Source organism: Abramis brama (assembly GCF_963993115.1).
Source record: "Abramis brama genome assembly, chromosome: 8".
In the NCBI taxonomy this organism is placed as follows: domain Eukaryota; kingdom Metazoa; phylum Chordata; class Actinopteri; order Cypriniformes; family Leuciscidae; genus Abramis; species Abramis brama.
Window position 1 is genome coordinate 12,180,549 of NC_139970.1, and position 17,039 is coordinate 12,197,587.

General features: G+C 38.1%; 1 protein-coding gene across 10 annotated transcripts in view; it reads left to right on the forward strand.

Moving 5' to 3' along the window:
- Nucleotides 1-390: 390 nt before the first annotated feature.
- tlk1a (tousled-like kinase 1a) overlaps nt 391-17,039 on the forward strand; it is a 48,707-nt gene continuing 32,058 nt past the window's right edge. For 5 of the 10 annotated variants that reach the window (XM_084121449.1, XM_084121453.1, XM_084121457.1 and 2 more), the window contains exon 1: nt 477-741. In XM_084121449.1, the coding sequence (XP_083977575.1) occupies nt 609-741 (133 nt within the window). In that variant the 5' untranslated portion in view covers nt 477-608. Of the gene's footprint in view, nt 453-475; nt 742-17,039 lie in introns of those variants that run through there. The other 5 variants (XM_084121454.1, XM_084121451.1, XM_084121458.1 and 2 more) reach the window with 5 other exon arrangements.

The following is a 17,039-nucleotide window of genomic DNA, read 5'->3' on the forward strand; positions in this document are numbered from 1 at the left end:
TTTAGAATACATGAAGACACGTGTCTTCCTACATGATTGTTTAAGAAATGAAAAGCTAACTTACACACTCCATCAATTAGGGCTAGAAGAACTCTTGCCAAACATAACATGTTATAAATATAATAACCACTGCAATAATAATCCAATTCATAGACTTTTAAGCATCTCCCTATTTAAATCCAAACAACCATTTTTTTTTTTGGCCGGGCAGTGTATTTACACCACAGACATAAGCATGTGTGTGATGGATATGATGTTTAGACCGATGGGACAGTAATTTCTAAGTGGCCCCCAAGTCTCTCCCCCCAGCTAATTTCCATGGGATGAGTGTCAAGTATCGCGATAGTGTTTCGAGAGAGAGAGAGAGACAGAGCAGCTTCATGTCTTCATTTCATCTTGATCCTCTTCAGTAGCAGCAGGCGCTTCTAGACGCACTGCAGAGGGCGATGAAGGTTTGTGTGTCTGTCCCAAGTGTTGACAGCCCCTCCTCTCCCGATGAAAAAAAAACACACACACCATCATTCACTTAACCTCCTACATTTTGTCTGATGTGTTTTGCGTGGACAGCTGATTGGTGTTTTGCTCTATGATTCTCTAAAAGTGTCTCGATGAGTGCGCAAAGTAACAGTGGAAGTTTGGAGGGGACGCCATCTTGGCTCCAGCAGCAGCAGCGGCTCTCGAGCGCGTCCCCGGCGCCGCTTCCACACACACACGGCGCGCCGCTCGCACCAGCCAAAGAAGGTAAAGTGTGCTTGTTTTATTCTCCGAAGTTTCTAGTTTTGGATAGTAGAAGGACTTTGGTTGAAGGTTCCGTTTGTGGAGTTAAAATTAGCTTACAATTACTCGACCGACTTGGCTTACGAGTTACAGTATGAGGCTAGCAGGCTGCGGTTGGGTTAGCTCTTTAGCTGGATAGCATTCTTGCTAATTAGCTAGCGCGGTATTGGCTGACAAGCGTGTTAGCCCCTTAGCATGCTAGCGTGTTGGTTTCTTGGCTAGTTAGCCGCCTAGCTTGTGCTGTCAAAATGAATTGTGTAAAGTGGTCTCTGACTGGCTAACTAGCATTTAGCTTCTTAGCTGGTTAGCATGTTAGCCTCATACAGTTGAGGCGAGCACTTTAGCATCAGAATTATAGCTCTTGGCTAATTAGCATCATAAGCTCATACTGTACTACAGTGCAACTGCTCAGGATGAGCTTCAGCAAGTCAAAATAAGAAAAAAGAAAACGTCAACTGGTAATTCACTGTTTTAGAACTTATATGCGTTATGATATTTGGCAATATGATATCACATTTTAAGATTACACTGTAAGCTGCCGATTTTGAGGTTAGATTTGAGGTTTTAGTGAGCAGGAGTGAGACTTGGAGACTCTGGTTCATGATGGCAAACAGGGTCGCGCATATGGAGCAAATGGAATTGATTTGTTTTCTACCCTGCCTTTTATTAACTTTTTTTATTGTTAAGTCACTTGTTAATTGTTTTGGGAAGTTATTTTTTTATATATATATATATATATATATTTTTTTTTTTTGTTGTTGTTGCAGTGTATGTTTCTATGCACATTTGTAATAAAGCACATTTAATGTATCACACATATAGAGTTACTCCTAACAGTTTGGGCTTGGTCTTGCTGTAATGGGTGCAAGTTTTGGCATTGTGCCTTATTTAAGGTGTTGTCCACTTCACACACATGGCATTTAGGATATTATTGGAGTTGTTGGCCAGTTGTCAAGTTGTGTCAGTCTGCACAGCTGACCTTTCATCCTGTCACTGAGCATTGCATCCTAATACTAATGTGTTTGTCTGTCATCAGACCTAAATGAGATCATTTCACTGTACTCTTTCCATGCTGTTGCTTTTGCATGTGTTGTTTTCATTGCAAAGAGACTAAAGATAAGTGATATTCCCCCGGGGAGATGTTTAGGTGAGAAACTCTCAAGGGCTGTTTAACTGCAAGAATAGATATTGTGAACAACCACTAGTGTAGCAATGCAAATATAAATTATACAAATTTTCAATAATCAATCAACATGTACATTATATATATATATATATATATATATATATATATATATATATATATATATAGTGAATAAAGTGATGGCATGAAACCCAAAGTAGGTGTTTTTAATTGACAGTATAAGTATGTGTCAGAAACAGGTGGACACTGACTGTGCCTGTGAAGAGCAGAAAGCTAAAATGACATCCCTGCATTGTAAGGGTTCACCCGGGTGCTTGTGCAGGGGCCTGAGAGCAGGAGACCCGTGCAGAATGTCAAGGAAATGATGCCTCTTCACCAGAGAGTGCAAAAAGGACAAAGAGCAAGAGGCAGTATTAAGGATTAGGCTAACTACTAAATCCTTTACTTTTACATGCTTTTTATATTTGAATTATGTTGTCTTGTCATTACTTTCTGTCTAAGATGTGGAAATGTAATTTAATTTATCAAGCCTGGGTGATGCTATTAAGCTGCATCTGTTTACTGTAGCTGTATCTCCCAGATGTGTTGTTTTTGAAGTATAAATCGATTATTTAGCACTCTTGAAACACATCCACTGAGTCGGAGGCTGCCCAAAATAGCCTCACCTTCTCCCGTCTGCCTCCATTACGAAGTCTAATGATAAACCTCCCCTGCAGTCCTGTTTATGTCCTGGCCTGATAACACCACTGATCTTTGCACTGCCATTTTGTGTCAGTGGGAATGTGCTGGGCATCCATGTTGGCTCTTGGTGCTCCAGAGAGAGAGGGATAAGCCTGGTTAAAAGACTGCGGCCAGAGAGAGTTTCATACAGCAGTTTCTGCTACAGAGAACTCCTCGCTTCCTAATGCTGTTGTATAAGTCCTGTTCACAGCATGACACTACACAATACGAGTTTTACAGTAACACACCGCTGAAATGTCGAGAGCACGAGTTCGATAAGTGTTCAGTATAGGGCTGGACAATATGGCCAAAATTTATATCGCGATATATTTCTTAATTTCGGTTGATACGATGTAATTGCGATATCGCCATGAACAATATAAAAGCCTCAGAAAAACTGCTAAGAACGGCCACAACGGATGATGTCTGTACCTACAAACTTCTGAAAAACTAATTTGCCACGTCTATAAAACCTCCTATAAAACTATATAATATTTTAGAAATAAAAATGGTACAAATAAATCAATGTTCACCTTTTATTTGTATGTAGCCTTCATACAAACAAGAAATGTGAAATTTCCGTCAAATAAACATAAGACTCTCAACTTATTAATATCTTTAACTTTAAACTATAGGCTGATTATTTATATTACAGAAAAAAAGAGTGAGCAACAACAAAAACGCCTGTTGCTGAGGGACATTGAGTGTTGATGACACCCTGAATTCATTCCGATTGGTGAATCTGAATGTAGTGTTTACAGGTTGATGTGCGCGTATATGTCACAAGCTTTAAATCGCGATAGATTTTTTGACATGCCCAAACGTCAAATTTTTTGACGACAAACCCAGTCGTCTGTGGATGAGAATCCGAAGCAAGGATTGGTGGGACGTTGTCCTGGTCCACTTCGCAGACACTGAAGGAGTGAAAGGAGAATTTTAGAGTGACGGGATACTCATTTATGAGACACTTTATTCAACAGGAAGAACAGCTCGTTCCACATGTCATACGTCATTACGCTATTTCTACAGCTAGTGTTAATGTTCCGCTTGCACGAGAGCGCTACGGTCCTCGGGATGTAAAAATGGTCATCGGAGGGTGTACGCGGAGGATCTTTGCGGACATCCGCGTGCCTCACATTTTTTACCACGCGGTCACTATGCTACAAAAGCACCAACTGCACATGTGCTGGAAAAACATGGACGTCGAATTTGAAGAAAGGCCGTGTGAAGAAGCCCCACACCTCTACAATCCGTCATTAAAACAATATAAAGACAGCCAGATGTGCAATAACTCGTGGAGGGAAATTTCCCAGTTTACAAGTAATATGCATCAGTGTACATGTCTGTACGGGAGTTACAGTATGAGGCTAGCAGGCTGCGGTTGGGTTAGCTCTTTAGCTGGATAGCATTCTTGCTAATTAGCTAGCGTGGTATTGGCTGACAAGCGTGTTAGCCCCTTAGCATGCTAGCGTGTTGGTTTCTTGGCTAGTTAGCCGCCTAGCTTGTGCTGTCAAAATGAATTGTGTAAAGTGGTCTCTGACTGGTTAACTAGCATTTAGCTTCTTAGCTGGTTAGCATGTTAGCCTCATACAGTTGAGGCGAGCACTTTAGCATCAGCTTTATAGCTCTTGGCTAATTAGCATCATAAGCTCATACTGTACTACAGTGCAACTGCTCAGGATGAGCTTCAGCAAGTCAAAATAAGAAAAAAGAAAACGTCAACTGGTAATTCACTGTTTTAGAACTTGAGAATACTTTTTGTGCACAAAAAAAGGAAGAGAAGAAATTGAATGAAGTCGTTATTATGCGTTATGATATTTGGCAATATGATATCACATTTTAAGATTACACTGTAAGCTGCCGATTTTGAGGTTAGATTTGAGGTTTTAGTGAGCAGGAGTGAGACTTGGAGACTCTGGTTCATGATGGCAAACAGGGTCGTGCATATGGAGCAAATGGACATTTCATGTCATGTCTGTACGGGAGTATAATCAAGGCTTACGTCATTGCGCAGTCCTTTGAGTTTAAGTTTTCAGTCCGATCAAGTGTTTACATGTTCTCGCGATCGGATTAGAAAAGGAGTAAACCTTCAGCAGCCCTTCTATCAGCAGGATATTTTCTACCCACCTTGTTGGGTCAGTGGTTCAAATGTAGCAGTGAAAAATCACATTTAGGACTGCACGCGATTTGGCAAAGGCTGCAGTTATTTTATGCGCAGCTTGTCAGTGCAGCACGGCTGATCGGTAGTAAACGCTGCTCCATCTGAACGCCAGAGGGCGTCTCACGCAGACTAGTGTTGTCAAAAGTCAATAGTGAAATTTTAAAATTGTGACGCTTTGAGCGCTGTTGAGCAGAATCATAAACCCCTCGGAATGGCCATTGTACTCATGCGCTCATCAAATATGTCTGTGATTGGCTACAATGATCAGCGCTTCAAAAACATGTTGTAAATATACATCAATGACGCTCTTCAGCGAGCGCTTGCACAGATACACACGGGAGTGTTTGAAAACAGCCGTCTATCAGTGGATCGGTCCACTGGCGCTGGTATACGCCTGCTTGTGCTTTCAAACGCTCCTGCTTTCAAAAAACGTTTAAACACTTCCGTGTGCTCTCAAATGCTCTCGTGCGTTGATCACTGTAGCCAATCACAGACATATCCGTTGAGCTTGTGAACACAATGGCCAATCAGAGGTGTTTATGAATAGGGTTGGGTACCGAAACCGGGCACCGATATGGAACCGGTACCATATGTAACTGGACCGAATCAAAACACCGATTTCGGTGCCTCATTTCAGTGCCACATAAATACCTCAGCTGTCTGTTGAAATATTTGGTTTATTTTGGAATACTCTGGTTCTCCGAAACGGACGTAAGAAGCATCATCACCGCATGTGATCGCTAGTTAACCCTTTAATGCGTCCGATCATTCACACCGGTGTGATCAACGTCATCAACTTCTAAATTCAAATCTGCGTTCGCTCTCAGCGCTGTCATATTATATCACAACTATTCAGTGTTTTCAACCACACAAGCTTTATTTTAGGTTTCAGACATTTAAATACACTAGCAAAACAACATTTTATAGTTTGTAAAATACACACTGATGTCTATGGAAGCGGCAATAACAATCCTTTCAATTATAAATTGATGACATGTTTAGATACACATTGTGTAGGTAACTATAACATTGACTCTATTCTTCTCACACTTCACCAGCCACTTGCATTAATGTATTTCGGGAGAAGTGGATGAATTGACGTGCTGTAGGCCTAAATCTGACTGATTCAATTCTCTGAACTGCAGTGCGTACTAACATGGCGCCCCTTTATAGATCAACTAACATGAATCATGATCATTATAAAGGTTTCTTAAATGACAAAACACATTCACTTACATGTATTTAAGAATAAAAATATCAGCCAAGGACTGACTGACATGTAACGCAACCAATCACTGTTCGTTTTGTTCACGCGTCATGTTTAGTGTGAAAAGTCGATGTCCATACAATAACAGACCAGAATAATAAATTATTCATTCAAGAACGTTGTGCAAGTTTACTGCAAGAATAGAGCTGCGAACCTCACGTACTTTTGAAAATCCAGCCTTCAGTTGATCCTGATGAGCGCTAAACATGACGGCGTCCTTCCTCCACGATGGGTTTCACAGCATTTAAGGTGATGCGCTCTAAAATAACGCTCACCTTGTGCAGGACATGCAGTAAGTCAGGAGAGGTGTCGTATTTGTCCAGAGAAGGGAAAAAATGTGAAAAGAACTGCTGAAATTAAAAGCTGGTTTGTAGCATACCGAATACAGACTTTGCTGTTACTAGTACTGTAGTATTATTTAGTGTTAAATTATTGTATTTGGGTTAGGTGGCTTAGGTTTTATTGTGAATTTATGTAAATTTGTTGTGTTTTGTATGTAGACTACTTGTATATATTTACTCTACAATTTTAATATATTCAATTTTAAGAATCGTCCACGTCCGCATCGCGATGCATCGAAGAATCGAATTTTTCCCCACCCCTAATGGTTAATCATTGAAAGATTATTCCTAAATGACAATGATTCGGCTGTGTCTTTAAAACCTTTAACAATTACGATCACAACGGAACAAACCTGCGTTGGCGCTGCCGCTGATCCAGAGAGAGCAGTTGTCATGTAGGCTATAGGTATGAAAAAGTTTTTCAACCATACAGTCTCATTATTTCTGTTACAAACATTCAGATTATCACAGAAGTACTGGTATAAAAGTTTATAGTTCAGATATAAACTCTGATGTCTACAGTAGTGATCAAAATAGAGTAAATCACCTATCAAAAGTAACTTGACGCTTCAACTGAAGATTGTATCAATTACATAGTTACACCAGTAGGTGGCGATAAGTAGTCACTTCAAAGAACTAGCGATGGTGTTGTCGCCTCACGTCGGCTGCGTCTGGACCAAAAAGCTGCGCTTGAACACACAGCACAGACTACAGCCGACTGCAAACTAGCACGTATGTTTTGTGTCTGCGTGTAAGGAATTAACTGTAGCCTAGATATCAGCAGTATCAATAGTCTATATTTGTCACTCAAAGTATACAAGATATACAAATCGTAAACAAAGCAGCGCTTGCTTACCATTTTTAATGTCAGTTATGTTTTCTTCATTTTAAAGGAACACTTCGACTTTTTGGGACTTTAGCTTATTCACTGTATCCCCCAGAGTTAGATAAGTCCATACATACCTTTTTCATCTCCGTGCGTGCCGTTACTCTGTCTGGCGCACCCACCGCTAGCCTAGCTTAGCACAAAGACTGGATGTAAATGGCTACAGCTAGCATACTAATCCCAATAAGTGACAAAATAACGCCAACATTTTCCTATTTACATGTTGTGATTTGTATAGTCACAGTGTGTACAAATAACTAGGTCATATGAGACACAGCCATTTTTTAAACGTAAATAAATACTGGGAACTATTTTCTCAGAAGGTGAAGCACTGCTACTTGGGCGGAGTGATTAGCGCAGCACCCGAGAAGCGCCGTTCCGTCAACAAAACCAACGTGACTAACTAGCTAGTAGCGAACGTGATTCGTGATCATGGCTGACTTTGAGGAATTGTCAGAAGATTTTTATTTGGTATCAAACCAACATCCAGAACCAAGGCACAACATTTTCTTGTTTTTGTGAGTTTACACAAATAAAAGTAGTTTGTACAAACAAAACCCTTTACAGCTTTGAATGATGTATTACTCTTTCCTGTAAGCGTATTTTAATTTGATTCCGCTGTTGTCATGAAAAAATGCGAGTGATCGCGCCAGCTCCTCCATGTCATGCAGTAAGTGCGCTAATACTTTAGCTTTCACACTCCGCACAAACACTTGGATGTGCGCCAAACATTTATCTAGGTTAACGTTAGAGTGAGCAGCCATGTAAAGTTGCTACTTATTTGTCCCAAATGATTAGAGATATTTGAGAATAATGGATGCTAGGCGAACGTTTGGATGTCCTGCCTGGGATACTGCAATTACCACAAGGAACCGCCGTTAACGATCTGTCCCTCACGGACTGCGTGACTTACTTTTGCTCGCGGGTTTCTCTATAGAGCTCCCCCTACAGCTTCGGAATAAATATTTGACAACACTGTCGTCAAAACTCGTTGGCGACTCTCTCCCCTACCATCTTCTCCCGCTGGTCCTGTGCATTTGTTTTCAAAGAAGCCGGCGAACGCACGGAGCAATGTCCACTGAGGTATGATACACAGAAGGCCAGCATATAAATGTTTAGATAGTGTATGTGTGCAGTGCCGTAAATCAATTCGTTACATCGCGAGACCTGATATCACGCGATACTTTCTGACGCTGAAGCTCACGGCCTGCCGGCCCAAAGTTGCAAGTGTGGTTTTTCCGCTCACAGGCGCTCGGGGGGTGCGAGAAGACCACCATTCAACCCGAAAACAGTCATATAACCATTCCAATGACTCCGAAGCTGTTCAGTTAAGATAAAAAAGTTACTTAGTTCACCTTTAACAGACTAAAACTTTTTGGGTCGACTAACGTTTAATCGACTATTAGGGGGCAGCCCTGTATGAGTGCTATTTTTACCTTGATGACGTGTTAAAAAATATTTTTCTTATTTAACTGATTTAGATCGACTCCAAACCTTTTCATTCAGATCAAAATTACATTCGTATATGAAGCTCAGTCAGATGAATTGAGGGGAACTGATTATAAGTGTATGTAGCCTACACAGCCATTATAGTTATGACTTCTGAACTTAGTTAAATTAGAGCTTCCCAAGAATATGTTCACTTGTCTTCCTCAAGTTCACACATCTGTCCTAGCAGAGGAATCACAGTTGTAGAGAATCACATCAACTATCGACATGATCCAGCGTTTTACAAACACAATGTTACATTTTTCTGTCTTTATTTTTAGTAGTATTTGTTTTACATTACGTTATACATTAAAAACACAAACTACTTGTTGTGCTTAAAGCATGTTTGTACTACCTTTCTTTAAAATACATTGTATATATTGTTGTAAAGTTTTCTTTCATCGACGCAAGACCAGGAGACAGTTGGGATCACGTTCAACAGAAGTTATTCTTTATTGAGAACTCCGCTGTACGTTGCTGTAGTACTTCCAACATGATCTGACTCTAATACAGTATGCATTGTAGTTATATACATTCCAAGGGGGAGGGATTACATAGAGGCGGGAACTCTGAATAAAGCATGCAAATGAAGTGGGAACACACCCTACTCTGAGTCCAATTGAATCAGCATAACTATTCACATGCTGATACTGGCCAGGAACTCCAATTCCAAGAGCCATCCGAGAGCCATTAAAGACAAAAGGTGAAAGTCAATCAACCTAATGATTCAACGTCTGGGCTCCGAAAGGTGAGAATCTCAGTGATCTGACTCATTTAAAACACAATAGAGAAAAACAGGACTGGCAGAAACTGTTGTTACTATTATCCTAACCTAACCTTAAAGGGTTAGTTCACCCAAAAATTTAAATTCTGTCAGTAATTACTCACCCTCATGTTGTTCCAACCGCGTAAGACCTTCGTTCATCTTCGGAACACAAATTAAGATATTTTTGATGAAATCTGAGTGCTGGATCACCTCTCCATAGGCCTTCTCTCTGGGCCTCGTAGTGTTTATGCGCTGCGCGTCTGTGTTGCACGTCATCACGCATCACACACATGACCAGCGTCGGCCAATAGTGAGCCTACGTGGTGACGTGTAACACAGACGCGCAGCGCAAAAACACTACGTGAACCAACTAGAGGCCCAGAGAGAAGGAAATGAATAGTGGAATAAAGTCGTTATTTTTGTTTGTTTTTGCGCACAAAAAGTATTCTCGTCGCTTGATATACTTAAAGGAGAAGTTCACTTTCAAAAAAACTTTTGCTGATAATTTACTCACCCCCATGTCATCCAAGATGTCCATGTCTTTCTTTCTTCAGTCGCAAAGAAATTAAGGTTTTTGATGAAAACATTCCAGGATTTCCCCCCATGTAATGGATTCTATTGGGACCCAAACGGTAGAAGGTCCAAATGACAGTTTCAGTGCAGCTTCAAAGGGCTTTAAACGATACCAGACGATGAATAAGGGTCTTATCTAGCGAAACGATCGGTCATTTCCAAAATAAATAAAAAAGTTTAAGTTTTATAAGCACAAACGCTCGCCTTGCTCTGTTTTGTGATGCGCGTTCGTGACGTCACGTAATACGCAATTACGTTGAAAAGGTCACGCTTGACGTGTTTACAAATGTGCGGAAGGAGGACCATATACACATTTTCAAATGTATTTGTGTCAGTTTATCGTTTAAAATGCCCATTTCGTGTGCGTATCCTCGGTGTTTTAATATTAAAAAGCCAAAAAGAACATTTTCTTCAGGACAGAAATTTTTCAAGCGTGACCTTTTCAACGTAATTGCGTATTACGTGACGTCACGAACGCGCATCACAGAACAGAGCAAGGCGAACATTTGTGCTTATAAAACTTAAACTTTTTTATTTATTTTGGAAATGACCGATCGTTTCGCTAGATAAGACCCTTATTCATCGTCTGGTATCGTTTAAAGCCCTTTGAAGCTGCACTTAAACTGTCATTTGGACCTTCTACCGTTTGGGTCCCAATAGAATCCATTACATGGGGGGAAATCCTGGAATGTTTTCATCAAAAACCTTAATTTCTTTGCGACTGAAGAAAGAAAGACATGGACATCTTGGATGACATGGGGGTGAGTAAATTATCAGCAAAAGTTTGTTTGAAAGTGAACTTCTCCTTTAAGATTGAGCCACTGTAGTCACTTGGACTATATTAACGATCTCTTTAATAACTTTTCTGGGCCAGCAAGTTTCGGTCACCTAGCAGCCTATGGAGAAGTGATCCAGCACTCAGATTTCATCAAAAATATCTTAATTTGTGTTCCGAAGATGAACGAAGGTCTTACGCGGTTGAAACAACATGAGGGTGAGTAATTACTGACAGAATTTTCATTTTTGGGTGAACTAACCCTTTAAAATGCTAACTTCAATGTACTCAACTTTTACTGTTGCAAACTAAATTAAACATTTAATAAATTTGTAATCCAACAATATGATGCAATGACATTCAGACATTTTTAAATGTGACTTAACTGTGTACACACTTTCTGAGGCTACTGTATGTTTAAAAGTCTGTGTTACAAGGCGACAAAGTTTCTCTCTCTCTCTAAGTGACACTGATTAAATCTCTCATTTTTATGAAGCAATACTAACAGTGTCTGTTTCTGCTCTCATTTAATTTAGTGTCTGAGTTGGTGAGAGTCTCTCCAGAACACTTGTCATTTACACAGTTGCAATAAATGTTTTATCGTGGCTTTCTAAACATAAACTCTATGAACAAGCATCATTAAACACATTTGTACTGTGGGCGACATTAGTCCCTTGAGACATTACTTTTAGAGTAAACTTTTGCTTGATGATGTGAGCTTCGGGCAGCACAGCAACATACCATTTACTTATATTATTTGCGATCTACGCAACAAAATTGTGTTTCTCTTCTAAACTTTTCATTTCTTTCGATTAATGTAATTCTCTAAATTGTGCAATCTATTAGATTAAATTATTTAGGGTGAATGTGAACTAATCAAGTACTCAAATTATTTGTTTACTGAATCTGTTCCCAGCATGCTTTGTTCGGTACTTAATGAGGAAAGTAAAAATGTTGAAAATAAGTAGAATTTTTGAGCAAGATGAGAAAAGGGGAAGATATGGTTGTGTTGATAGATATCATGTATCGACGATAGTCAGAAAGATATCGCCGACAGCGATAATTCACTAGTTTTCCTTTTAATGTATTAAATTATTATTAAATTAATATAGGACGTACAATTAATTTGCATTCCCTAATTTCATAACGTCATTTACATAACCACACTTGCAACACCACTTACACGTATGAGGATTGAGGACTCCTCAAAGAAAATGTTTTTAAAGTCCCCCTGTAATCAATAATGTTAACCCCTAAAACTCGTCTTTGATCACCAAAAATGGCATTGAAACGTTTTGTGCTGACGGCATGGCTGGGTGCTAGATCTTATACACCTGTGGCAATTGGTTTTATTTAAACGCCTCAATTCAATAATTAAGATGTGTGTCCCAGTACTTTTGACCATATAGTATATGTAGTATAATATCTTATTTTATAAAACTTTTTCTTTTGTCAAAAAACCCTAAGTTCTTTGAACAGTCGTTTAAATCGAACTGTAAATCATGTTTTTTCAGGTCATTTTAATTACATACACGACGCTTACCTAAACAATATGTAGATCTATTCTAATATCAGAATTTTCTGATTATTTCAATTGCTGATTCCAGTACTTGTCTAGAAGAATTAAAATTGTAGGCCTAATGAGTATTTAGTAGTATTAGAGTTGATCTCCCCTTCCTTAACCTGCTTCAGCCCCAACCCCAACCCATCTCGAGGGTCAACCGCCGGTCCCGAGTTTGCAGGTATGAATGTTGTTCTCAGTCCCATCGTGTGACGTGACATTTCTCATGTTTCTCTGTGTATCATCAGTCCAAGCGTCACGACTCTGTCACTGCAGACCAGACCAGTTACTGAGCAGGACTAGTAATGGAGATATTATGTCATGATATTGTGTGTTGCAGCGGTAAAAAGTTTGTTTTACACCGTTCTTGTCATTAACTCACAGTGAATTAATGTTTGTGTGTTTTAGTTTGTAATAAGCTGAGACTGGCCATAATTCTGTATCCATTTCTCTCTTGCATGTCTCCCCGTGTCCCCTGATGTAATCCTGTATGTCTCAGGGGTGTTGTGTTGTGTGTTCTCTCCTTATTATATTTGTGTTGAGCTCATAGAAGGAGAGAAAAGCTGAATCTGAATGTTTGTGTGTCTGTTCAGCCACCAGTGAAGCAGTGTGGCATCAGGACCTGTATCCGTTTCTCACATGCTTGATGTGGTTATTTAATTTAACATTATTCCACACGAGAGTCATTCATTGGTCAGTTTCATCAGTTTCAGCAGTGCCATCAGTCACTTCCACATCATGCTTACTTTGACATTGCACTCACTGAATTATCTCTTCCTACCTTTTTCTGAGCAATTCTATCATAATAAGTGAATTATTAGAAGTGAATTTTATGGTAATGAGTATATGGTGTTGTTTTGGGCATCTCTGTTATGTAAAAAGGACTCAAGGGTGTAGACGAGTCCCAGTGGAGGAATGATGCGCATCATGCGCTGCTTCATTTTCTAGCTTGTGGTTGATGTGGGGACTCATAAAGATGTTATCTGACTCTGGTAATGTAGTCTAGAGTGATGTGATGCCACCAAGGTGAAGAACATCTCATATTGTTTTACCACTAATATGAATACTGTCAGTAGTGGTTGCTGGTTAATTACTGGGTAAGTAATTACTACTGGTCAGCGTTATAAGACATTTCACAAAAAGATGTTTGATAGGTTTTAAATGAGTCATGCTGTTTAAAATGAAGACAAACAGTATTGTGACACTTTGTGTGTTTGTCAACATCCCATCTCTCCATTAGTGTCACCAGCAGTGTCAGTGGATCATGTGTGATTCTCTACTCCTGTGGTTACAACATACTTGTGGTGGGAGCCAGTGGAACAGGCTGGCCTTACCTGATGGCATTTGTGACCTTTAACCCTTTAACTGCCCCACCAAGAAAAAGGCATTTGAAATTTTTTTTGTTTGCATTTCTTATCTACTTATGTCGCTAGTAACCACAGTCAATGTCTTTTTTTTTTTTCAACACATCCCATAATTTAAAAAATATCAGCCTCTACCATATGGTTGAGATGGCACTTAAAGGTAAAATAAATTGTATACATATTTTCATATGAACTATGAAAATATGAACTATAATACCAATTTATTTAAAAACATAATCAAAATAAAATATTTTTGTATATTGAAAATTCTTTATTTATTGAAGTATGCCATTAAATATTTCAGGTTTTCATTTTAACACAGGAAATTGTTTTCTTGTTTTTTAACAATAAACAAAAATAAATAACACAACTAAAAGTAACAAAATCAAAGACATTACATTCTTTCTGCATTAAAAAACTAAAAAAAAAGAAAAAAAAAGCAAAAGATATAGAAGAATATAAGAATATAATGGCATTTTAGGCTTTTATGTTTCAAGAAAAACGCCGTCAAGTATGGTAGAGCAACAGGATTTCTTTTTTCTTTGCCCATCATAATTTATGATCAAAACCTTTTCTAATCTTGACAAAACACATATTGTCAGAAAGGTGTGAGTCTCAAGGTTCCATATTTTGTGACAGAAATTATATTTGGACAGAAATGTATTAATTTGTTACGGCAGAATGCATACAATTAAATTCAATGGAATGTATGTCACCCGGTGGCTATTTTTGCGCCTAAACAAAAAAAACAAAACTTCAATTTTTTGTGATATCAACTTCAAATTTGGAACACAACTTGGTTAGATATATGGCTTTGATTTTATAGTAATTTTATAGTAAAAAATATATTGTAAAATATATATTTTATATAAAAGAAAAAATATTAAGTACAGTATATTTGATTTACTGTAAATTTAAACTTTTTGAAGTGCTTTCACTTCAGCAATAATCTGCTGAGTGTTTTCTTTAAAACAAGACCAAACTTAGGTCTATATTCCAAATCATTCTTGAGTTAGAACCAAGTTTTAATAGTGCATTTTAATGTCCATTCTCAAAAGTGGGGTGACAGTTAACCATTATGTGACAAATCAACCGTTTGGTTGAGCATGTTTTTGAAAAATTATTAAAAACATACTAAAGTTTTTTTCATGGCACCAAGTAACATAATTTTGTAAAGTTAGGGCTCTTACAGTGTAATATGTCAAAAAAATATGCTTACCTTGCAAAATTTCACCAAAAACAGTTCACATGGCAGGAGTGATTTTTTTTGTTTGTTTGTTTGTTTCTGAAATCCATGTTTGAGGAAGTGTTTTGACAAGTGCTGTTGATTGACACTGTGACATCTAGTGGATTTTTTTTTTTTTTTTTTTTTGGCATGTTGGTAGATGGTAGAGATGGCTCAATCAGCTTGAGTTAAGTTAGGTACTCCTCTCTCAATAAAATATAGTGACTCAAAATGTGCTCAACCATTTGGTCGAGCAGGCAGACAAGAGATATTCAACAAATATGAACATTGTGTTAATGTCAATTTAGTCTTGTATTAAATGTCCTTATTCGTTAGTTTTTTATTATATTTGTCAACCTTATCTCCCCCATTTTATTCTTATCTTAGTCAAAGAAAACCATTTAGTCTAGTTTAAGTCAACATAAACTGACATTTTAGTCATATTTTACTCACATTTAGTCATTGTCATTTTAGTCACTGAAAATAAGGGTGCTCCAATCAGGATTTTTGGGGCTGATTATCGATCACTGGAAGCAGTATTGGCCGATGCTGATTACGGATACCGATCACCAGAATAAATAGGCCAACTATTCTTAACAACAGTTTCGAGATAAGAAAGAATGAATTGACGACTCATCATTTATTGTGAGTCATTATCAACATCAACTTATCAACTCATTATCGGACCAACTAATATAAATCTTAGATTAACAAATAAAATTTGCTTAAGATCATTCTACTTAATCAATAATAATACGTTTTTGTGTTTGTCAACTGTCTTGTCCCTCTGTTGTCTGTCTATCACCTTGTCATGTCTTATATGTTATGTGTTACACTCTGTTCGTGGTGTTATAATTCCCCCCCCCCCCCCCCCCCCCTCATGTACCGAGGGTCTTACTAAATTGGTTGAATGGTCACGCACTGTATATAAATCTGTCATCAGTATTGTAATATATTGTGTATATAATTTGCTTTATTAAACAATAAAGTTGTCCTCCGAAGAGGGGGGGTGGTGGCGGGCCAAAAAAAAAAAAAAAAAACTCATTATCGGCTTGTGCAATAATCCATTCCCTCTTTTAGATGCGATTAGGAACAACTTAAAGCTTACAAATATAGCATTCATGTGAAATAAATAAATAATAATAATAAAAAATATATATATAGAAAGCCACTTGGAGAACACTTTTGCGGCTTAATGCTGTTTTAATAACACTTTTTATTATCAAGTAGTTTAGCAACTGTAGACTGTATTTTACGACAATCACCGATCTAGCTGATTTGGATGTTAAGTTTGAGGTTCACCGCTGTGAAGGAAAGAAATGCACTAAAATCTCACAACTTTGCAAATTTTTTGTCCTTTTCTGACACCTGGTAGAACTGCCAGAGCGGTGAATGTAGTGAAGCAGTTTTAGAGAACTTAGAGAATGGCAGTTTCGTTCAGTTTTTTCCCCCTGCGTTTGGCCTAAAACAATGTGTTCGTGGTCATCCAGCTTGAAATTTCGACTACAAACATTTTCAGATTTTCCGTTTCGGCGTCCTAGTCAGGTAGCACTGATTTCACATTTTTCTCTTTCTACTGTATAGCCACGTTTTATTGAAAGCCCATTAAAATTTCAGGCAATCAGTCTTTACTTTTACTTTACAGTCTTACTTGTATGATAAAATGTATGTTATTTTAAAATCTAAAAAATGCAAAGCAGACCAGTGATATGTCTTTACTGCTTTAATACACACATAAGTAACAATATTTTAATATTTTTAGTCAAATTTATTAAATACTGGTTTAAATACTGGTTGCTTAATTCATGCAAAATAAATGAGTTCAACTGTAATGTTAAGCATAGTGTTGTCACGATACTGGAATTTATAACTTCAATACGATGCCTTGAAAAATATCGGTATTTGATGCCATTTTCGATATCACAGGAAAAAACTCATATCTGTCATACAAACATAATTTTTTTTTGTCTATCCATTGAATTTCTAGGCAA